General features: G+C 36.9%; 1 protein-coding gene across 3 annotated transcripts in view; it reads right to left on the bottom strand.

The window, feature by feature from the left end:
- The window catches only part of LOC134753715 (uncharacterized), a 158,274-nt gene that overhangs the window by 34,113 nt on the left and 98,621 nt on the right, over positions 1-25,540 (bottom strand). For all 3 annotated transcript variants that reach the window (XM_063689655.1, XM_063689658.1, XM_063689662.1), the window contains one exon: positions 5,868-6,070. In XM_063689655.1, coding sequence (XP_063545725.1) covers positions 5,868-6,070 — 203 coding nt within the window. The remainder of the gene's footprint in view (positions 1-5,867; positions 6,071-25,540) is intronic.

The following is a 25,540-nucleotide window of genomic DNA, read 5'->3' as shown; positions in this document are numbered from 1 at the left end:
ATAGATAACGGTTACGTTTTTTTTGTTTTTTTTCTCAGTGCACCCATCTTGACGCTTTTCTGTTTAGCCCTATGGTTGACTGGTAGATAATGCCTATAATGGCATTAAGTCCGCCTGTTGTACACTTTTTATGTGCAATAAAGTTTAAAATAAATAAATGGTAATAATAACAATACTTGTATTATTTATATTATTTGTATTTTAAAATTACGTAATGGGTCTATTGCCTGAATAAAGAAACATTCAATACAGTTATGTGTAAGTTTTTAAACCCTTTTCCAGGGTGACAGTTCGAAAATGACAATCGAATGTAAGTCTTACTGATCGAAAATAAAACACATGTTTGAAGTGCCGTATGTGGGAAATATATATCCCTTCAGTTTCAGTTTCAAAACCTACGGGGATAAATTAGGTATGGGGCAAAAAGGATCGTTATGTAATTTAATTTAATTAAAGTCTAAAGTCTAACCAATTTTGTTTGATTATTAAACACAAACATAAATAAATATGTACTTACTTAAATAAGCAAACTTGACCCTTTACCAGGCTGAGCGCCACTTGCACCATCCCACTAACCCGGGGTTAATAGTGTTTCGAACAATGTCTTGAGGCCATTTTTTGGGTGAGAATTTAACAACTGTTTTATTGTTATTCTCTTTGATCATAATCTCACGCGCCACATGCCCATAATGAAAAGTGACAATTGTACGCATTGAATCTAACATTTAATTTAATTTTTAATAACTGTACCTACCTCTTTTAATAGTGTAATGCCGGCTACACACATAACTATACAATATCGTAGCGATTTCAGACTGTGCAGTTAAATCGAAGGTTCCTAGGGCCTCCACATTAGTCCACATGCCTCCGATATCGTCGTCGATCGTCAGTTCTCCCTAGAAGCTCACGCAAGAAACATGTCAGCCATGTCGTCACAGTTAATATATAGTCGTTAAGTTTACTTAAATTTTTTAATGTTCCGCGCAACTTACTTATTTTTTTCAGTCATAAAAAAAATTTAACTGTTTATTTCAAAAAAAAAATATTACAAAATCTACTCTCAGACTTAGCCTAATCTACACTCTAATAGATTGTACGCTAAGTATGGTCTTATTTCTAATATTTCTATTACATTTATATTATTACTATTTATTTAACACGATTTATTTGATAAGAACCTTCTCGTGACAATAACAAACTCAAGACAAAAAAATTTGAGAAATTGGTCCAGCTGTTCACGCGTGATGCTGTGACCAAGGGAAATAGGGATTCATTTTTATATTTTTCATTACATTTTTTATAAGGAATGAACATGCGCACATAAGCAAGCCTTACCATGGATATCTTGTCCGAAATAAAAGCTTTTTTAAGTTCATAAACGCAACCAACATTACATACAGCCGTTGTGTTTTTAGGCGTTTGAACGCTAAGAAAATAAAAGCGCCGCTGGATTTCAGTAGAGCAATCCATCGAGAATGAGCCATTGCATTCAGCTTGCCCATTCAGTATCGGTCTACCTTCCTTACAACGCGTTTTATTCGTTCAGTGTATCGAAGTGAGTTTGGATTGCCGGTCTCTTGGTAAATGTTGACCTAAAAGTGAAAGGGACCCATACATTTTAAATAGCCAAAGAATAAGAATAAAACAAAAAGCTCCATCAAGAATGAGCTATTTCATTACATTTTGCTCTCCGAGCGCGTCAAATCGTTCAGTAAACTGTGTTTAAGGTGGTTCTCCTTATGCGAATTTCATACAATTGTATTTACACTTTTTCTCTTACGTATTAAGATTTTCACTTGTCAATGTCTCAATCGTTGCTCAAATAAGAATTTAAAATTAATTTTCAATCCTTTTTCAACAACAAACATTCCATCCGCTACGCCCTCTATAGGTTATTTTACTGTAACGTTACGAATCTACTGACATTTGACACTGACTTAAAGTACGTAAGTGCGTGAATGCAAGATATTGCAATGCTTTGCAGTTTTTACAGATATTTGATGAAATGAGACACTATTGAGTGGAAATATATTTCGATTAGACGTAATATTTTTTATTGCTTAGAAAATTGTTTGAGTTTTGGGAGAAATAGTGATAATCCGCAATATGTGCACAATCACGCCATTTTTTGGTGGGTAGTCGGCAGGACAGCCCTAGACATCCACCTTAAGTCTAGTACAATTTGGCAATTTCTATTTCAAATTTCAACTGAAAACATTATGTCACTTTTCTGTGTACGTGGGAGCCACCATTAGCTGGAGATAAAAATGGATGTGTCGTTTTCAAGCAAAAGGTACCACATTGTCTCTTACCATAAGGACTAAGGAAGCTCTGACAGGTTTTTCGTATGAAGATACAAGCAATTTTCGTTCTCATGGTAAGCGACAATGTGGTAACTTTTGCTTGAAAACGTCAGTAGTCATATGTAGTTTTGTTACTCAAGCATAAAATTATCCATACAACGCCAATAGATAGTCAATCTAACATCTTTACCCAAGCTTACATTTTAGGCTCCATTAACCAGTGTTGGCCGAACATTAATTGCAATTAACCAATAACCAGTACAAACTGAACCGTAAACCGTAACGGACGGTTACAGTTTACGGTTCAATTTGTACTGGTTAATTCTTAATTTGCATTAACACTAAATAATATTTACACCCTGATCTAGGGGATAACACTACGCTACGTGTATTTTAGGTACCCATTGACCCGATTACTTGTAGTCAGACTAAATTGGGACTGAAATAGAAATAAATTTGACTTTAATAACAGCTGAATGAAACTAACAGGGTCGGGCCAAGATAACTCTGCATGGCATTTGCAATGACATAGTGTGGCAATGCCGACGTTAATATCAAAATTGTATGAAAATATAAAATTAATAATAACACTCCCTAACTTTGTTCTAATCAAATTGGTGCAAAGTTAGCTTAGACGAACTCTATTTGTATTATTTCCGGTAGGTAACTACATTTTCGAATTGATATCGCCAAACCATATGTTTTTTTCCGGTATACGAAATAAAGCGTACATACGTACATAGTAAAAGTCATCTTAGGTACCATCCAAACTTTGTCTGACTATACGTAACCAAAGTAAAAAGTAAATTTTTCAAAGCTAGCGATCCTTCTCCTGATATCAGTAGTTGGCATTATTCCACTTGGCGATGATTCACGGCAGAAAATATTACAATAGGTATTTGCGCTTCTTCAGGCGTTAGTTGCCAATCCGATCAAAGATATCGAAAGATATTGATGTTTGTTTTTGGGGCTTCATTTTCACAGATAGGTCATGATTAGAAACACCGGCTTGTATATAATAATCCCAATTTAATAATGATTAAATCGTATGAGTGCGTAGTGTTCAAAGATTTACCCAGGCGTATAGTATTAATTTTCTCAAATGATTTTTACGCCTCACACCCTAATCTGTTAAACAAAAGCCTTTGTTTCTTTCGTTCAGCGGTTACCAATGCTACCGCTACTGGCTGAACGGGAACAAACTCGTTTAAAAAGAAATTTTACCGTCCTATTTATATGGTTCAAATTGATGTAGCAGCTCTGTATTCTGAGGCCACACAAAGGCAACCGATCGTCCTTAATTTATTTATTTAAAATTTAAATCAGGCAGCAAGGCCCATATTACAAATACCTTACAGAATAACATATATATGCATTTTATAAACTTAAAACCCACCCACACCTACCATCGTTATCTCAGAAAGAGCTGTTACATTTTAAATCTTAGTACTATCACGATTCACGATAGTTGCTTTTTAACGACCTGCGGGCTAAGCACAGTCGCATTTTTATCGCCTGTCACCATGCCTGTCACGTTCTAACAAGTATGTAAGTGGGAAAGTGACAGACATAGTGACAGGTGATAAAAATGCAACCATGCTGACACCGCTGGTTAAGGTGCCTCTCCATAAAATAAACAAAGGCTTTTGTTTGAAGAATTAGGGTCTGAGGCCTAAAAATCATTTGAGAAAATTCATACTATACTGACACGGCGACACCTGTACGTAATTTACTTTCTATACATCAAGAAAGTGGAAAGTAAGTAACTTCTCGATAGCGTTTATGTCAGTGCCAAACTAGTGTTAACCACATGGTGAGGTGGGTGAAAGATTTAACAGTGTATATGGTTTTATAATAAAATATACCTACACACAGTACACACTGAAGGATGCACCTGCCAGCGGCACGATTTATGTATAAGTCGCTCAGCTAGTTCCATATGGCTAAAACCAAAGATAGATATAACTCCGTAATAGATGGATACAGTCTAAGGAAAAAACGTGCCTCGAAAATCAAGAAAATTTGATTCTTGTTCAGAGGGCGCTACTAGTTTTGGCCTACAGTCGTATAGATGGCGTTGACGGTTTCGTTTGTTATTTAACAATTTTAACGCATATCAGTGAAAGAACATGGGTCAAAATCATAAAAATAATTAATGCAAATAAAAAAAATCATTTATCTATATTTAAATATATTCTATCGTATTTTTATAAATCTTCATTTTTAGTTTTAAAGTGTGTCGACAGATGGCAGTGAATTTACTGGGGTTACAAATTTTACTATGACAGTACCGCTCTAGTATAAGTTACTCTATGCTAAGACGCAATGTCTGTCATGTCGGTGTGTAAATCGCCTAAGCGTTAAGCTCGACTAATAAGTATAACACACAAAATTATATTGGGTGTCACACGATCACTGCGATATCGAAGTTCATTTTTGATTTTGCTGTTAATTTTCAGATGTTTTGGCTGATATGATATCACAAGTCCGTATGCCCGATTGTAATAATATCACAAAATCTTATTTTATACTTTTTATTTGTATCTATATATGTATGTATGTATGTAAATATAAAGAATAAAAGTATCAAGTTTGCATTCCAGTGAATAGATGGTTACGAGAAACACTCGAACTTCTTAAACTGAATCGAGAGGAACAGAAATAGACATCGATGAGTACTCAGAAGTGGAGGCAGGGATAAAAGGTCATACGGCTAATAAAAGTAGGAGAAGAAATTGTTTATCAATATCGTTAATGAGAGCCCTGATGAATTTAAAGCTAATATATTATTTCATGGATTTTATTGTTCTTTCTATGAATAGAACAAAATACGCTTTTCATAAAACTTCTTACAAACAATATACAAATGAAGCCAGAGTACCTATTCATTATTCACACCAAGGAAACCCATCTGTAATTGTTATAAGGACGATAGTGGAAGACCTTTTCTCCATACAAACGTAATCCTCATTTTTCTCCAAATTCCAAACTTTACAAGACCCTAACTCTTATAATAATTAAAAAGTCTAATGAAAGGGCATACAACTATGGTTAATGTTCATCAAATTGTGTTAAAATATTTTTTATATTGTAAGTATCCAGAGAGGAAAATGAGGACTACGTTTGTATGGAAAAGCGGCCATCCCCTTTCCTATTCATGTAAAATAGCAAATGAAATATTATTACGGTTATTACCAGATACAATGATTCTTATACTATCTCAACGCGCGTAACCGACGACGGCGCGGCGAGCGGCATATCAAGCGCAGCGTCGAGGCCTTGATTTGCCGCTCGCCGCGCCGCCGGTCGCATGCGTCTAGTCCGCGGCCTAAAACTCACTCCTCACCTCTAAGATCTCATCGGTGAAATAGACCGGCGGACTGGCCTCCGCATTAGCAGCCGAGCCGGCCGGGTTCAGGCCACACACGAACACGGCCGTGCGGCTTGGGTCCCGATGCCCGGCCAGCGAGAACTCCAGCCACGCCGTGCACACTGAATGTCCGTTCATGCGAGAGTGGACTTCAACTGACTATAAACCTACATACGAATGTAAAAGCTTCTCACCTCTAAGATCTCGTCGCCGATCTTGACCGGCGGGCTGGCCTTAGCAGCGGAACCAGCAGGGTTGAGGCCGCACACGAACACAGCCATCCTACTCCGGTCTCGATGCCCTGCCAGCGACAGCCCCAGCCCGGCCCGCGCTGTGCGCTCGAGCTTCGTCACAACCACGCTGTCGCCGAGGGACGCGTACTTCTTGCGGATCTTATCTGTGGAAGGAGAATATGGTCAGATAAGGCTCAAGAGTGCGGCAGCAGCACAGACGCCACAGAATAAGCAGACGCTTCGTTTGTCGCTAAAACCTTGATGTATGGTTTACCCCGTTTGCCTATATATGACGCTGATCGCTGGCTTACTTTCATATATTATGCTAAGCTGAAGAGACCATGGTAAGATCACATCAAACCTATAAACATTCTTTCATAAACTTAATTTCGCGTGAGATTATTCGCCATGTCAGAGCCACCTTGCATCCGACTGCTGCAGAATCACTCCGCGGATTCTTCAGCAAGTTATGTTAACAAAAGTGCCAAATTAAATGAAACCTTCAAAAAGTCAATTGATGTCATGTCAGAGTCAGAGCCCTTCGTCGCCATAAATCCGGATATCCGCCGCATGTGACTCCGTAACGGCGGCACAAATTGCCGCCGTATCCGCCACTTGGAGCGCTAACTCCATTTGAGATGAGCGCTCGCTGCTGACACAGTATTGCGTCAGTCAATCAAAGTTATGGATTTACCTACATTCAAATAGGTATATATAGGTACTTAGGAACGTAACATGCATTTTAATGTTGACCGAAGGTGAAAAGGTTAAGTCCGGTTAGTTAGATTTACCTAATTTTACCGTGGACGCAGATAATCTACCTGACTGTCAAAAGCGCGCTTCGAGTCCGTCTAGCTAGGCTAGTCTACGTAAACCGACTGGGCAGTGCAAAGTACATATGGGAAATATGGGAGAGCTATACTTGACCTAGCTCTAACAGTCCTTGCTAAGTACATATTTGTCTATTTCCTTTTAATAATATATACTCGTATATCGAAACACGAATACAAAAGACTACTTATTCATTTATGCTACCACTTAACTTCAAATTCATAAATAAACATCTGAAGAGTTGGGTTCCTGACGTAAGTAAGTATCTATAGCCCATCGCAACGAGGGCTGTCGTTATTATGACATTATCCTCCCGTATTATAACTCAAGTATTGTCCCGTCGCCGCTGAAGCGCAATGATTGAAATCCCGACATAAATGAATTCATTTACATATGCGATGTGTTCAGGAAAAAGGCACGCTGTCGGTGGTCAATAAGGGAGATATTATACTGGCACTGACGATGTTACATTTTGCCTGATAGAGAATGGACGAATGTATTAAATATGAGTTTGAATACCACTCGAGTTCAATTTCCGAGACAAGTTAATATTTTGCTTATAAAATACAGTAGGTATTTGGATGGCTGATGTCTATTGTTTATGATTTATATAGGGCGCCATTCCCCTTTTTTTACACATATGACATTGTATTTACAAATTGATGTGATTATTTATGTCCATTCAACCATCTATAACTATTACCATATAGTAACTTATACTAGAGCGGTACTGTCATAGTAAATTTTGTAACCACTGTAAATTCACTACCATCTATCGACACACTTTAAAACTAAAAATGAAGATTTATAAAAATACGATAAAATGTATTTAAATATGGATAAATGATTTTTTTTATTTGCATTAATTATTTTTATGATTTTGACCCATGTTCTTTCACTGATATGCGTTAAAATTGTTAAATAACAAACGAAACCGTCAACGCTATCTATACAAGAGTAGGCCAAAGCTAGTAGCGCCCTCTGATCGAGAATCAAATTTTCTTTATTTTCGAGGCACGTTTTTTCCTTAGACTGTATCCATCTATTACGGAGTTATATCTATCTTTGCTATTACTACAATAGCATTTCGAATACATAGTTAAAATTTCAGTTTGCTCGACTGCTGATGATACCGCCATGAAATGTGAAAAGTAAGTACCTACCTGTCTAAGCGAGAAAAATATGACATTTGCTAATTCCCTACAGCAACACGTCAATAAGAATAACTTTAAAACATTACGAAAAAAAAAAAACTATTTTGAAAAACAGAAAAAGGGGTTCACAAGTAGAAAACTGGTAAGGCCAGCAAGTAATCCAGGTTAGGTTAGGTCGGTTGTTCAGTATGATTGTAATGTGTGAAAGTTGTGGTTAATTATTCAAAAAATTATTATGTTGTACTTATACCTATAACCTATAAGTAATTTAAGTAATTCAAGCGTTCCCATACTCGTATTGACATTCAGCTTAGCTTGCACTTTTGTATTCAGCGTATAAAGTTTAATTCCAACCTTCACAAAAAGCGCTCTGGTAAAACACTCCAGTTCATATCACTACCCCCATATCGGTGAAAGTGCAGCTCGTATTGGGGTCGAGAGCTCTTGGCTCTGGCCGACGATTCCCATTGGTTACACGACCTGAACCAGCGTATCTCGGACTTGAGATTCATCAAACGAAGATGTCACTTAGACTGGTGCGACTGAGCCTTGGACTGGCTATACTTGGTAAGTTTTTGGAATGATACCCCTGGCGTGTGCTAGTGTATACCATCGCCTACACTAACGATTCGTCTACCTTATTTCCAAGTCATAAGGTGCACCGATGGTTAGTTAAAAGTACTCGTATGGCTCGTAGGTGCAAAGCAAACAGATGGACAAGATACGCCATGATCGGGGCGGATAGAGAGTCTTGAGCAATTAGTCAAGGTAATGATACACTATATTGACTCTGCCCTTTATTTTAGGTGTTCTCGAGTCTTGGGAGATATCGACATAATAGTGTGTAAATTTAATACGGGCGAACATTTAAACGGTGGTTAGCATAGTACCTAAGAAATATATTGAGATAGATTTTGCTTAGAAATACAATGAAAATATTAACCATACAAAATAATTCGGCCCGCAATGTAATACACCACACAAGTTATGGGATACGAGCTTTTTAGAGTAACTGTCAACGCTTGTTGGCAGTTACTATAAAAAAAATGTCATCTTATGTTTCTTAATGTTTGCAGTACATTGCTGCTCGGTTAATTAAAAAAATAAATAAATACGGGGTCATTATTAAGTGTAACTTAAAAAAACTTAATTAATGATTAGACGGATAAATTCTATATCTGGTTTAATTTATTGCCCGTATTAGATTTACACACTGTATATGTGAAATGGAAGCTTTCAGACACGCCTGAAGAACTATTTAATTCAATGTTGCTTTTTTATTATCAAAGCCTTTTACGCTTCCTTAGTGATTGGGTCAATTTCTTAAGAGGCCGTAGTCGATTTTGGAGCAAAAATGTAAAATTGATAGATTTAGTCGTTGAAATTATACACGTTTTGTTACGTAATATCTAAATAACAAGTATTGATTTCTATTAGCACGTCTTCTCATCTTGCCTTTTAACAATGAGGTCGCGAGCGTGCGTCACCGGTAATGCATGAAGAGAAGGGGCAGTTTTTAAAAATTCATCAAAAAATCATGGTGGTAAATTATACAAATTGATGTATAAGAATAGTTTCAGCAAATGTTGTAGATTGTTTAAGTATCAAAATTACGTTGAAATTAAGTCGATTTTTAGAGAAATTGTCACTTGTTTTGAAGTAATTTCTGGAGAAAATTTATTTCGTCTAACTTTCATTTACACTACTTCAAAGTCATAATAATAAAAATGTAGTCTGATAAACGTCAAGTACAGGATATGTGTAATACAAAATTACCATGTTTAGCAGTCCAAACTTTACGAAATTTACAAATAAGAGCGACAAAATCAGTGCTTTACGCGCGTTTACCTAAACGTCCATCAGAAAAGCAAACATTACTAATTTAGTGTCTGTTTTCAAAAAAATTATCTGATAAAAGGTAAGATAAGAAGACGTGCTAATAGACACCAGTACTTGTTATTTCAATTAGGTAACAAAAGGTGTAAAATTTCACGGACTAAATCTATCAATTTTACATTTTTGCGACTAAAATCGACACCGGCCTCTTAAAGATCTCATAACATTTATTTATTTTATATCTTAGTCATACATAGCGTCTTAGTACAACTAGAATACTCTGATGAATGAAAGTGAACAAAAGAAACAACAACAACAAAGAACGCCTTTCTATTTATTTTGTCTGTCAAAATTCTAACCCTTGTTCCACAGCACGGTAGGTATTGGTGCAACTGCCAACAGCTTAGTTGCTTACTAAAGTTTGATACTATTTGATAATAATAATATACTCGTAATTACCAAGCTCGACTATTATTTCATACTTATGTCAAAACCCATCAAGTTGTATTCGCTACCTATCAATATTCATGTCTAATAGTAACTTTGGAAGCTTACTTTAAGCAAAATAAACGTTGATATAAATAAATATATTGTAAAAAATAAATTTAAATATTTTGTAATTAAATAAATTTTTTATTTTATTTGTTAGGAAAACTTACAGCTACATGAGATTGACAGATTAAATAATACCAAGAATAGCAAAGAAAAAATTGTCACGAGTATATGTCAATAAAATGATATCGATAAGTAAGATATTGCACTTACTACCCATGTGATAATTATAAAGGCGTCACAAACGATTTCGATTTATATAAATGTTTCGAGAAAAGTGGTTGATTCGATTGTAAGATTGTGACGTTACCGATCAAAACAGGAGCTGCGGACGCGAAATTGATAAATTTCGATGTTAGTATGCAGGTTTGGAGGCAAATGTTTAATTTTGAGCGCTTGCTTGTCATCATGAATCTAAAATTGGTGATTTAATTTTGTACATGTGCCCGGTAGATGAGATTGATCCATCTTTAAATTCTGACATTTCTAACCTAATTGTCAACTTGAACGTCCAGTTTGAGGACTGGTCTTTAAATCGAAGCAATAGGGATCACGTCCACACCACACAATGTAAATGAGAAATTAATCAGATTGTACGAAATATTTCCCCGTCTGGGCTGGCCTTATTTGTATTTTGAGCCAAAATCATTTTTATGTTTCTATGTTATAACCTAATTTGTTACTGTAGCTGTATGTTTTCCTAACAAATAAAATAAAATATTTATTTAATTACGATATACTTTTTATCCAATATTATTATTATTATTTTCTCTGATTTCTCTTTCTCAGCCTAAGCTGGTAATTAATATTATCTACGGGCCGGAGCCAAGTAGATGATATGTGACACTTAAGTTAAATTAGTATTTTCATCTTCTTGCAGGAACTTCCGTACGATTCTGCAAGTATTGAGTATAGCTGCCTTCTGTAACTGTATATAAGTATTTGGTTTCAGGTCAATGAGTTTCAGACTGTGGTGGAGGTATTTAGGAATGACACCAGTGGTTGACAAAACTATGGGGACAATGTATACTTTTGACTGATTCCAGATCCTGGTAACTTCATCTTTAAGGTCAGTATATTTTTGTACTTTTTCAGTAATAGTTTTATGTAGGTTGTGGGTGTTGGGGACAGCGATATCTATTAGGTAAGTAATTTTATGTATTTTGTCAGTCAAGGTTATATCCGGTCGGTTATAGTGAGTCGTTCTGTCGGTGAGTATGGCGCGGTCAAAGTACATTTTGTGGGTTTCATTTTCTAGAATAGAGCTAGGGCTATATTTGTAGTAGGGTGTGTTACTGTATGGTATAAGATTATGTTTAAGAGCCAGTTTTTGATGTACGATATTTGCTACCTGATTGTGTCGATGGGTGTAGTCTGTTTGTGTAAGATTAGGGCATGCTCCGGTGATATGCTGAATTGTTTCTGGATGGCGGTGGCACTTTCGGCATCTATCATCAGAGAGTTGAGGGTCTTTGATTATATATTTTCTGTAATTTCTTGTGTTTATGATTTGATCTTGGACTGCAATAATGAAACCCTCTGTTTCAGGGAACAAATATCCGAGTTTAAAAAATTTATTTGAAGCTGTCGAGTCTACGTGTGATTGTGATAGGTCCTGGGGGTGTCTACCGTGCAAAACTTTTTTCTTCCACTGTTCTAATCTTAAGGCCTCGTAGTTTATATCAGTAGTCGGTGTTTCTCGCTCTATTAAATTCAAAGGGGTGTAGTTTGCGTCACTGCATACTACCGCTTTATGTATGTCACTGCTGTTGGCTTTATGGAAGAAAAATGTTTTGAGGTTACTTACTTGTTTTGCCCATAATGCGTTTATGTCTATTAATCCTCGGCCTCCATTTTCTCTTTTCAGACACATTCTTTCTATTGCAGATTTGGGGTGGTGGTTATTATGTTTTGTAAATATTGTCCTTGTGGCAATTTCAATTTGTCGGATGTTAGTTTTGGTCCATTTAATAATTCCAAATGAGAAAATCAGAATTGGAACTGCATAACTGTTAATTGCTTTTATCAGGTGCTTTGCTGTGAGTTGACTTCTGCATATGGTATTGACTCTTTTTTTGTATTCTTCTGTAAGCGTTTTCTTTATTTTGAAGTGATCAATGCCTTTCGATTGCTGGTACCCTAAATATTTGTATAAATCCGACGGTTCCATTGCAGTTATTGTATCTGTGTTATCTATCACGTAATCACCAGGTCGGATCTTACCCTTAATGATGTGTATAGTTTTACATTTATCCAGACCGAATTGCATTCTAATATCCTTACTAAATTGCGCTGTTGTATCTATTAATAATTTCATTTCTTTATCAGTTTCTGAGTACAATTTTATATCATCCATGTAGATTAAGTGTGATATGTTTGTTTCATTATTGTTATGTTTCAGGATATATCCGGCCTGTTGGTTACGCAGTAGATGAGAGATCGGGTTGAGTGCAAAACAGAACCACAGGGGACTCAAGGAGTCACCTTGATAAATACCTTTGTTAATGTTGATTTCTCTAGTTTTAATCCGGTCAAGATGTAGAGTAGTCTTCCATAATTGCATGATGTTTTTAAGGAAATGTATTAAAACTGGATCTATTTTATATATTTGTAGTATACGTATTAGCCATGAATGAGGTATGCTATCAAACGCTTTTTGGTAATCAATGTATGTACAATGTAAGTTTTTTTTATTACTTGAGGCATGTTTATGTATTAATGAATCTATAATTAACTGCTCCTTGCACCCCATGTGGCTCCGTCTGCACCCTTTCCGCTCTTCAGCTATTATGTCGTTGAGTTCTATGTGCTTGGTGATTTTTCGGGTTATTGCAGATGTGAGGATCTTGTAAATGGTTGGAAGGCAGGTAATCGGTCTGTATTGCGATGGTCGTGCTGTGTACTTACCTTTTGGTAGCATGTAGGTGGTGCCTTTTGCGATAAATTCTGGTATTCTTTGCTGACCTTGAATTATTTCGGTTATGTTTTTAGCTATTGCTTTATGGAGGACGTGAAATTTTTTGTACCAAAAATTATGGATTTTATCTATACCTGGGGATTTCCAGTTGTGTAATCTACTCGTGATGATTTTTATGTCTAACTCGGATATTGCTTCAAATTTCATTTCATCAATTGCTTCCCATCTTCTTTTTTCTTCTTCTATCCAGCTCGCTTCTTCATTGTGATGGACTTCAGTCTCCCAGATACCGGCCCAAAACTGTTCTAACTCACTTACCTCTGGTATTTCAGGTTCGTTAGTCGTTGTATCATATGTAGGGTTGTTGAGCTGCCTGTAAAATATTTTTTCATTGGTACTGAATAATTTATTATCCTTTTGTCTTTTGAGTGCTTTTTTATACCTTTTTAATCTATGAACTTTGAGTGCTAACTTCTGTTTAAGAGTGTCCAGATATTCTTCAGGTTTCCTGTTGTTGTTTTCGTGGCTGCTGTGAATTCTACAATTTTTAAATATTTCATTTACTCGATCTACGACTTTCCTTGACCTATTGTTATTAATATATTGTGTTAACTTACCTATATCTGATCGCAACTGGGCTATGTCTTTTTCTAATCTTATACACCAGGCAGGTTTTCTTACCTTTCTACGGCGTGGTTGGTCACTTTCTTCTATTTTAAATCCTAGTTCCTGTGATATTACCAAAGCACTGCAATAGACTAGTGTATGAATATCAATAAGTTGCGTTTCCGGTGATATTATATACTCATGTAGTATTTTTTGGTTAAAAAGTGCTACTAGTTGTGTAAGATGTGCGTTGTATTTGAGTTTCGGTAATTTAGGTCTTAGTGTAGGGTCGGTTCCGGTGTATTGGCCTAAAATTGTTTGAAGGTTTTTGGAAAGTCTCTGTCCTACAGAATCAGATAAAGGTGGCATTACTTCATCTTCCGTTTGCATGTTTGTGGTTTCTGTTTGTAAAGATACGTCCGGAATGGTTTCTGTCAGATTCTGGCTAAGCGTACTGGTTAATGGTGTCGTGGATATCTCTAGATTAAACATGAAATCTATACTATTAGGCATGTTACTAGCTTGTGTAGGTTGTTTGGATGGTGATATAATTTCGTGTTCTAATTCTACTCTAATTTCCTCTTTTATTCGTGTCAATTCATCATCAGAAATCATTTTGTTGCGTATAATAGTTCGTCGTTGGTCTGAAACTCTTTGTTCTGAAACATTTACTCCCGGATATTGTTGCATAAAGTGATCGTGTAAAAGTTTTCGATATACTGTGAAATCTGTTTCTAATTTAGTTACTTTGTAGTATGTACGCATGATAAATAGGTTCACATCATTACTCCATTTCATGCGTACTCGTGGTTTACCAGCCTTGGTGGACGCAGGTTGAAAAGCATTTGCTTCCTGCGTAGCACACAAGGTTAGTGTTGCTGAGGTTGGTCGTGATTTATTAGTCAACTCCACAATTGATGGAGTTACTGTCCTACTTCTCAATTCCCGGCAATTCCCGGAAGTGTCTACAACAGTCTGAGACTGGGTAGGTGATTGTGGACGAGAAACTTTTCTACGTGTTTTTACTGTTTCTTTTTGCAAAGATTGTGGTGAACTCTCCGAATCAGAGTAGTTCAAGTACGATGCAGGTGACGACGGGATTGACGAGAACAAGGAAGCTGGCGACGAAGGACATGGAGAAAACGACGTAGTAATTGTAGCTGCAGGGATCAAGGTGTCTTCGGCTGTAGTACATTGTTCGATGGAAGCCCGCCTGTTCAGCTCCGCATCGCCGCTGGTTCGCATGCTGTGGCACCCAGCAACGGCTCCAGGTGCGCCCCGACGATCTCCCTCGGGAAGCGGCCCGTCTGCGGCTGTAACAGATTGTTCGATGGGAGCCCGCCTGCTCAACTCCGCATCGCCGTTGGATCGCATGCTGTGGCATCCAGCAACGGCTCCAGATGCGCCCCGACGATTACCCTCGGGTAGCGGCCCCGAACGTAAACTTCTTGAACGTAACTGCATAATATCCTAAGAGGGAAGGAAAAAAGAAGAAGAGATAGGAAAGATTGGGATCTTAGTTAAGGAAGGGTAAAGCCTAGATGTTATTGGCAGGTATTTTTGTATCTCCCATATTGGGGTGTGGTCTAGATGTTTCGACCTCGATATTCGTAGTATCACCAACCCGTAAGCCCCCCCACCACGGCAAGGTTAATCCCTAGGGGGGTCTTAGTTAAGGAAGGGTAAAGCCTAGATGTTATTGGCAGGTATTTTTGTATCTCCCATATTGGGGTGTGGTCTAGATGTTTCGACCTCGATATTCGTAGTATCACCAACCCGTAAGCCCCCCCACCACGGCAAGGTTAATCCCTAGGGGGGTTATTATTATTATTATTATTATTTCATTTTAGACAGGCAGCTGATGCTGGTACGTCTAAATCATAGTTCACTTAGCACAGTTAGCATAGTTTGTCTAGTCTATTTTTAAATTGATTACTATTTTTAAATATCCTTCTCTATTTCTATAAAATTCCACAATTTTCGAAATACCAAGGAACATTTGTAACATATAACTTAACAAAATGACTTAGCTACATTTGAACTGACCGCGCAACAGTAGCGCCCCTAGCGGCGAATTCTCGCGATGTTCTCTAATTCAAACTTTTGTGAAAATATCGATATGAACAACACTGGCCAAACTGTGGTATCATCTGTGCACATTGACTTGTTAATTTAGTTCGCCTGATTTTGGAGGCAACTTTATGCAATAAGTTACCGAGTTCGATGCATGAGCAATAAATTAAGTTAATAAAAGTGCAGTTAGTGTAACGGAGGTGTTAACTGCGCCACTTGATACCCGGGTAGTTACACTCACTATGTTTTATGGCTTGTGCTCAGTTGAGTTAGTGTCTTAATAACTTTAATTAATAGGGGACACTGGGGCTAGTCGCATTGCTAAGCTAAAAGGGCCTAACTGTTGTAAATATCCATTGTTTTTTTTTTCAATTAATAAACTTTGCACAAGTAAGCGAGAGGTACTACGAGTAAATTAGCTACTTTAGTTTTAATAGTTAATATTATTTGGCTAATAATGCAGCATACGAAAGCCGATAAATTTCTACATGCATACTTCTGTATAGTATTTTGTAATACTGAAAAAAGTATAGGGATATTAAGGAAGGTCATTCTGTATTTTATATGCGACGCAAAATCCGATATTCGACAATTCAGCGTTTAAAGAATAGGTAGATACTTACAAAATATTTTCGTACTTGGACGCTTTGATTTGTGATAGATCTTAAGGATGAAACAATTTAAAATTCAGGTATAACACAAACAACGACACAGGTTACACTTACACAATTTTAGGGGCGTTCGAACCAACTGGTGCGAAGGAACGTTAAAGCCGTGTGGTTGTTTTACATACATACATACACAGATTTATGTTATTTCTGTTAAAAACTAAGAACATTATTGAATAGAATAGAATAGAAATAATTTAATCGTTAGCACAAACACAAAAATAGAAAATTATACAAAACAGAGAAACTTAAAAAAGAAAAAGTGCCACGAAATGGTCTCACCATGCAAATGGTTTATGGTAGAATTGGTAAAGCAAGTGCCTACAACTTTAATACACTCAAATACCACTTCAGGAGCTTTGGGCGATGCAAGCCTGTGTATGAATAGTATCTGTTTCACAAGGAGCCAAAGTTGTTGTTTAACTCCTCATGCTAATATTGATGCCCGAGCAAGCGAAAAATTCCAAAATTGAACCACACTAGGGAATGCAAACCGGTCTTTATTTGTATGAAATTTCGGTTACTAACTAACTTTTAATTAATTTTCCATACAATTAAAAACCGGTTTGCATTCCCTAAACCACACGGAACAAAATACTGACTGTATAATATTACAAATCAAATCCAAATTAATACTATTAAATACTTATCATTCAAAATAATCGCTTAAAAGTTAATTCCACCAGCTAACATGCGGAAACAACTCAGAATTTGTATATAATTACTTTGCCACTCTTGTAGATAAAATGCAACTTTTTCATCAGCTTTTGACTAACAAAGAGAGCCTTTACGAGCTGGCGTGATAAAAAAATAGTATCATCTTCAATCCCTTACAGGCTGAACGCAACTTGAGGTGTCATGTATAAAGAGCGAGACATTCCGTGACTTATGTTATTCCAAATATCTCATCTTGTGGCCTTGTTCCGGGGTTAACTACGCGCCACAATATACATTTAATGGGTAGTCAAATAGCTGTTAAGGCTGCATGTCTATCTCGGCCTTGTTAGCTTCATATATGGGGTTGAGGCAATTCGTGTCTTTGCGACGATTTTTTACGGTCTTTGAATTGAGTGTTTCCTGAAAAATACGATATTGGAGACGCATCCAGATGTTTGTTCTACAATATTAATCCGTATGCTGGGACAAACTTGAAGGGTTTCATTTGCGTATTCCTGGTTATATATACTCCTCAATTAAGCTCTTCTGATGAAGAATGAAGGAACTCCAGGATAGTATTAATCTTCTTTTGATTAACTTAATAAATAATAGGTGCGAATAACGTTTAGGTACTCGATAAATCTATATAAAATTATTAATGCCACTGCGGCTGTACGGCGCACGGTGCAGTCTAATGTATTAGGTACGCGGAACGCGGAGCCGTGACGTATGTGTGTGACGTCATGTGTCGTCAACTGGTCTTCGCTTGTACTTATGTTGCGATAACAATTTTTATTTAGAAACAACAGGAGAATGTCATTTGTTCTTAATTCACTTATTTCAACGTAATGACGTATCAGGAGCTCATAACAGTGGCAGAGAGAAGAACGGAATGGCGGTTACTCCACCGACAAGTCAGGCTCTTAAGAATTATGATGATGATGATGTACCAGAAATCTGTCACCATTGCAGAATTACGGCTACGGCGTAGCCCGTAGCATTGTTTTCTATGTAGCAAAAGTTTTGGTAGCACTTTGACGTCATATCTCGTTAGCACTAGCACTTAGGGGCCCACTGATTAACAGTCCGCCTGCGGTCTCTTGCCTTATCGGGCGGCCTGCCGTCCTAAGCCAATAACGTCCACACACATAAGCGAATAGAGTAGAATAGAATAACATAGAATAGAGTAGAGTAGAATAGAATTCTAGGCAAGATGCCATTCAGTGTAGACTTTGTTGCGCTTAAATACCAAATAGGTCTTTATATTGTTTCATCTATAATTTACTCCATGGTCTGCTGCAGTAGACCGATATTAAAAAAAAGTGACCATGCGTTTCTTTTGTAAAAGAAGATGATACCTACTTATGAACTGTGTTTAAAGTTTAAAGCTGAATCCGAGTCTGCTAAGGTAAGGGTATCGGTAACGGCCCCTCGTTAAAAGTTTTAATCATGGATGTTTCGGTCAGATGAGGTTACTGTTTACTAACAACTTTATGTCAACCGTTAAATTTACGCACGAGTAAGCAGAAACAGCCCAACAACAGGCATTTATAAAACTTTGTTACATAATGAGACTAGCGACCCGCCCCGGCTTCGCACGGTTTACAAAAAAACCTTTACAAATTTTACACTAAACCTTCCTCAAGAATTTATTGATACGTGAAAACCGCATCAAAATCCGTTGCGTAGTTGTAAAGATCTAAGCATACTTAGGGACAGACAGACAGCGGAAAGCGACTTTGTTTTATACTATGTAGTGATAGTAAATATAAACTTAAAATAGCAAGTTAAATAATTGACCGAGCGTTAGCGAAGGTCTCCGTTTCAGCTTGGGTAAAAATACTTTCGTATGTCCGGATGTTCTCCTCTGTAGGTCGCATTTCTCAATCAATTCTCGTGAAATTTTGTGAGCAGGTTCGGTAGATATACTATGTTAGTGTCAAGCCATTTTAGTCAGTAAAAGAGCCGAAAATTTAAACACATTAAAAAAATATAAAACGTCTTCATAATATCTGAGGTATTACGCAGATTATTCAATAACATTGTAAATATGAAAAATGTATACACATTTTTACCTTGACTGTACTATACGAGTAGGAAACCAGCGAGCTACACTTTCCATTTGGCATCCTGGCACATTTTTGGAATCTGTCCCAACTAATAAAGTAAAGTAGCAATTTCTCTTGTACATTCTCTCCTTTACAGATACATTTTTGGAAAAGTACACACTTTTGCACCGGACTGTCCCGTTTAACATCGTAATGGAATCGAGATAACGCCACCGTATCGACTTCTGGCCGCGTACAGCGAGCGCAAGCGAGTCCGGAGACCGTTTCAAAATATCAACTTGAGTTGTTATGATTTATGGGGTAGATACTGGCGACGCTAACTTTGTACAAACTTGGCAATAAACTTGCATACATAAATATCCCTATATTTTACTTTATTAGGTACACTAAACAGATATCGTACAATGTCATGAGAAACATACAATTCACATTATGGCTTAAGAACTAGCACGAAATCCAAAACAAGTGTACACAGCATGTTTTACAATTCAGCGGAAATATTACAAGTTAATTTAACTATCATAGCTAAAGAATAAGAAGAAGAATAGAAATTAAAAAATTAAAAACACGACTGCGGAATTTTAAGCGAACTGAAAAGTTAAAAATAATTTTGATGTTAGTTACATAACTTTATGAATTTAAATTGGAATATAAATGTACACTTACGGTCATTTACAGTAAATACAAAGGTTTATGCACATTTATGACGTGACGGCACCTGTGTATTTTATTTCGATTGCAGTCGGGGAACCTTTTGAATGGGAAAATGCACTACATCAAGGTCCCCCGACTGCAATCGAAATAAATTACACAGGTACAGTCATGTCATAAATGTGCATAAACCTTTGTATTTACTGTAAATGACCGTAAGTGTACATTTATATTCCAATTTAAATTCATAAAGTTATGTAACTAACATAAAAATTATTTTTAGCTTTTCAGTTCGCTTAAAATTCCGCAGTCATGTTTTTAATTTTTTAATTAATTTATTTTATTTTATTCATTTTAGTGACAAAACGAACTAAAACTATGATTTATACAAATTTCCAGACAATTTTTAAATGTGAATATTAAATTTGATCTTTTAATTAGCTCAACGTTCCGGAATTGAAATACGGTCATCTTTTATGTGGGCAATATGTTCACGGTTACATTTCATTTCATTTCATTATATTTACATAGGTACAGCTTTTAAGAAGTAGTAGTAGTTTTGAATGTTTAAGGCTCAGGAAAGACTTATAAAGTCTCATAAATTTAATTTTTACTTAAAAAAGATTTTTATTAGATTAGCTTTTACGAGAATTTGGTACGACCCACACATGGCCTTCGGCAAAATAGCAGGTTGCTAGAGTTAGACAAAGATAAGTCTTCAGCGATTTTGATTGTCCAGACTGTGCAAGTATTATTTTAAATGGGAAATTTCTATGAAATTATAACGTATAATTAACACTTGCACACTTGCACAAGCCAGAAGCTCAGCGTAGTGTTGAAGGCCCAAAACGTCCAAGAGAGACGCGCTTCTATGAAAAGCCTATTAAAGCCAAGCTGCGGGAGGTTAGTGCTGAAACACAAAACCATTGTACAAGTATCGAAATGCGTAGGACTTATAACTATGCAAAGGCCGAAGGCCGAGCTCCACGAGTCCCACAGCTCGGTCTTTAAGCGCGCCTTCGTTATTTTGATACTAATAGGGGAAATTGCAGGAAGCGCGTACCTGTTGCACACTCCGGGCCTTCGGCCCTAGGTGGAGTGCGGCCTACGGCCTTCGCATTTAGACACTTGTAACATTGTTCTGTGTTTGAATACTAAACGCGCGCTGTCCGTAGATTAATACACACAGTTGACTTCATGTCGCGAGCTTTCTACATGTTAATTCAGCATACACATAGTATAAACATTGTGACTTAAACACTTTTCACAATCATGAAAATTCGTTAATTCTATATGAAATGGAGTTGTAGGTACCTAGCTATGCACGAGTTCAAACAAAATCAGTTTTTTTATTTCCTTTACAACCGGATTAAATCAGTAGACAAGTACAAATGTATAAGCAATACGAATATCATCGTTTAAATCGAAGTTCACACAAATTTTAGATTTCAAATATTTCGATAGCGCGATTTTAAAATGTTTGTGTTTAGTTTCAAAATTTACACTATACTATATTATATTTTTGTGTACTACATATATTTTTATGATCAGCGGTAAAATTATTTTATTTAAGACGTCACTAAAAAATAAGATAGAAGGATTTAATTTCTTAACATATTTTTAAAATCATTATTCTATCAAAGTAAGAGTCAAACACATATGTTGCATATATATTTTGAATCGTCTCTCAAAGCTCTTCATTTTGATACCCCACTCGATAAGTTTGCAAGATTTTTTTTTAAATGTCGCGCGTTATTGTGTATTACGTCCGCCATGTTGATTTTATTATGACGTCACATAGCCTATGTCACCCGGGATGACGCAAGGATTCTAATGATATATCATACATCTAAATCGGTTAAGGAATTTAGAAGTTATGGTGGAATAAAGAAACTCACATACATACAAACATGAACCCTGAAAACAATACACTCCTTTTTTTGGGCAGTCGTGTAAAAAGGAGAGGCAGAGGAAGACCGAGACGTGCGTTTTTGGACTAAGCCAAAGAGAAGATCAACGTAATAACGTATCAGGAGCTCAAAACAGCGGCGGAAAGAAGAACGGAGTGGCAGTTACTCCACCGACAAGAGCCAGGCTCTTAAGAGTTATGATGATGATGAGCTAAAGTTAAAAATATCAGAGAACAAATAACTATCTAAACAGTACAATATAAGGGAGTTAAACTTTACATTATTAAGGTTAAACTACACAAATGAAACAAACTTACAGGGTCAAAGCAGATGTCATCAGTCAGTGAGAGAAGAGGAGAAGAGGATGCCAGCCAACCATTTCTTAAACCTAGCAATGTGGGGGTCAAAAATATCAATGCCCCTACCGCAACGATCATCGGCTATTAAGTCGTTATATTGGCGGCACATTCTCGTAATTGGATTATAAAATGAAGTATTGTTTTTATATACTCTAAGTTTTATACTTGACGTAGCACTTGGCATGAAAATTTAGCGTGGTCCGACTCCAACCCGGGGAATGTTTATGATACGATCGCTCGCGCTTTTTGGTGTGCGAGAGATGCTCGGCGCGTTGTAACATGGCCTGCATAAGGCACCTCCCTCGCAGTTATTGACGCGTGCGAGATGCATTGAGAATGTTGAGATGAATCGTAGCAAGGTCGTACCATAAAAATGACAAAGCAAGTTATGATTTTAAACTTCGGATCGGCCTCCGAGCGGCGCATGATTAACTGCAAGTAAAATCAAATCAAGTTAAGGATTGTGAAGTTCGAATCCGGCTCCATTAATGGGAATATTGGGCCTGTCCATTCTTATCCAATCCGTATCTCACTTCGTCCTTCGACAATTGATGAGAGGACGTAATTTTGTGCTTTCAGCAAAATGTTTCATGTCACTTCCTTATTTCTAAATGTGACACCACTGAATAGATTGGCAGTGAAAGTAAAGAAGTATCTTTTCTTTTTAGTGTTCTGTAAAGCGTCACTTTATTCTGGTCATAAACGTCTATCATCCAGTTTGTGGCAAAACCGAACAGCAAAATTCGGAGAAATTCGTTTTTTCCGGATACTTACTGCACACATGGTGCTCGTGTAACAATAAGTATATAAACACATACAGTCATACACGTAATGAACGGGATTCTGCAAAAAAACTACCTGCTAAAAACGGGATAAAAGGGCTCTTACGCGTTAAGGTACTTGCACCTGGAGAGCTTTAAGACTACAGCAACAACAACAAGTTGAAAGCAGCCAGCAACAGCCTTATTTACAGAAAGTTGCCCTATAATTAAATCTAACCATATTAATTTGAGCTGTGACAAAAAAACCGGGTCAACGGTAGAAAGATGATGACTATTATTATGCTTTTGCTGCATAATTTGGCGATACATACATTCAAGAGATACCTCCATACAAAGCAATCTATTTTACTGCTCCTGAGTGTATACAGGATAACGCAGTGTTCTGTCCACTTCGAGACGGTCTCGCGACACGAGATTACATTTATTTCTAGGCGGCCCCCGACCACAGTAAACAGTGGTTTAACAGTATGTTTGTTTTTTTCGCACCATGAAGCCGATTACAAGGCTCTGTTTCCTCGTAGGGCACCGACTAGTAACTAGCTAGTAATCTGTCGATTACCACGAGTGGATAAGTACAAGAGTGATTTCAGAAAATGCATAGCTGGTTAGGTATAGTGTATCTACAAAAATTTGACATTCGTTTGACGTTACCCTCAGTGCACCAACCATTGCTACAATATTTATAATTAAGGTTGTAGTGTGATACTCATTGGCTGTCAGTTCTATCTGTTACTGACACTACTGTAAGTATAAAATAAACTGTGATCTAAGACTAGCACTTGACCCGCGCATTCTCATCGCACAGCTGGCATTAGAACGACCGCTGTAGACATTGCATTATTGCAACGTTTGCTCAAAGTTTTACGTGAAATTGTATGTCATATGTTATAATATAAGATGTTCTGAAGCAGTTCCCACTTTCTAAAAACATCTTTTTATAACATGCATATGACCATGTAGAAGCAAGTAAACTACGGGGTAATATCGAATACGTGTGATACATTTTTGTAAGGAATATACATTGCGAAGATAATATTACCTATGTCGGTCATATTGAGCAACATTGACTACAGGACCCTGAAATAGCATAAACAAATGATGGTCATAAACACGGTTTCATGTCTATAAACGACGTGTTGCTGTGTGTGGGTTCTTCTTATGCTGGCCTCTTATTCATACTTTAGGTACTAAAGTAGGTACTTACTGTACTAATCAGATGATACAAATTGATCTAAGACAGGTACTTGACCCGCATAGTCCCACAAGCTGGCATTAGAGACTGCTGTGGAGTTGTGGACATTGAACCACCGTTACGTTTGCTTCTCATGTTATATTTTATGAATATGTTGTTGTTGTTAATTCCCACTGCCAAAAAAAATGTTATATGACCACGTTTAGGAACAGGGGCCTTACCACACTCTTTAAAAAAATGATCCAAACGCAGAGACGTTCAGTTTAGGAACCTAAACTGTTCGTTGCTGCGTTTCGTACATGATCTCATCTTGTTTTGGCCTATATTAGTGCTAGTAAAGTACGTAGGTACTGTAAGCACACGATACACTGTGACCTAAGGCAGACACTTGACCCGCATTGTCACAAAAGCTGGCATAAGAGCGACTGCTGTGGACATTGCATTACTGTTTCGGTTGCTTCGCTTTACGGGACATTGTATGTCATATTATACTCATGTATTACAATGTGCAAGCATTCTCTGTCTACTAAAATTAGACAATTTTTAAACGAAAACTAAAATTATTAATAAAATAGTAAAAGAAACAATATTCCTTTTAGGAATTTTCATCGCCTGGTACCTCATAACATACCTATTAGGTACGCGTATTTTTATTTCTAGACTTCTTTCACCATTTTCGATTTAACATAGGCTTATTACTAACTTTGGCAACACTAACGCTTCTACAAAGTGTATACTAGATATCTTGGTTGGTAAAGGTATATTTGTAGATATTTGCGACTTTCGGTTTTCGAAATACGAAATTGAAACATTTTTTACGGAATTATGTTTCTTTACCACGACACATTTATTTTAGCTTAGGTACTAAGTAGTTATGGATGTAAAATACCTCCCTCTGGTTACACCTAATTATTTATTTGTATTTATCTCTTGTGAAGTCTATTTGTATTATGTAAAATACAAAACAAACTTCTTTTGTTTGTTTCAAAAGCGCTAGTGCAGCAATAAATGCCATTCCTCTCGGTGAATTTATTCTCCAGTGGGGAGACTACTGCAATCATTTATCAAACGTCGTTGAGATGAGCCTACGTATTCATTACACCCTTTTGTAATCGCCTCGGAGCGAAAACCGGTGTAAACTGACATCTAAATCTGAAACAACAATGCTGAAGCGGAGGCCAGATTAATGGTGGTTTTGACAGTGCGTGTTGTTTTGTTTATCAAGTAGGAACTTGTAGCAATTTAGGGTAAAAAATACACACAATAGAATATTCTCCGGCCTAGTAAGGCTCGTGTAACAATAAGTATATAAACACATACAGTCATACACGTAATGAACGGGATTCTGCAAAAAAACTACCTGCTAAAAACGGGATA

Source organism: Cydia strobilella, chromosome 2, assembly GCF_947568885.1.
Source record: "Cydia strobilella chromosome 2, ilCydStro3.1, whole genome shotgun sequence".
Classification (NCBI taxonomy): Eukaryota; Metazoa; Arthropoda; class Insecta; order Lepidoptera; family Tortricidae; genus Cydia; species Cydia strobilella.
The sequence above is the reverse complement of the archived record's forward strand: the minus strand, read 5'-3'. Positions and strand labels throughout refer to the sequence as shown.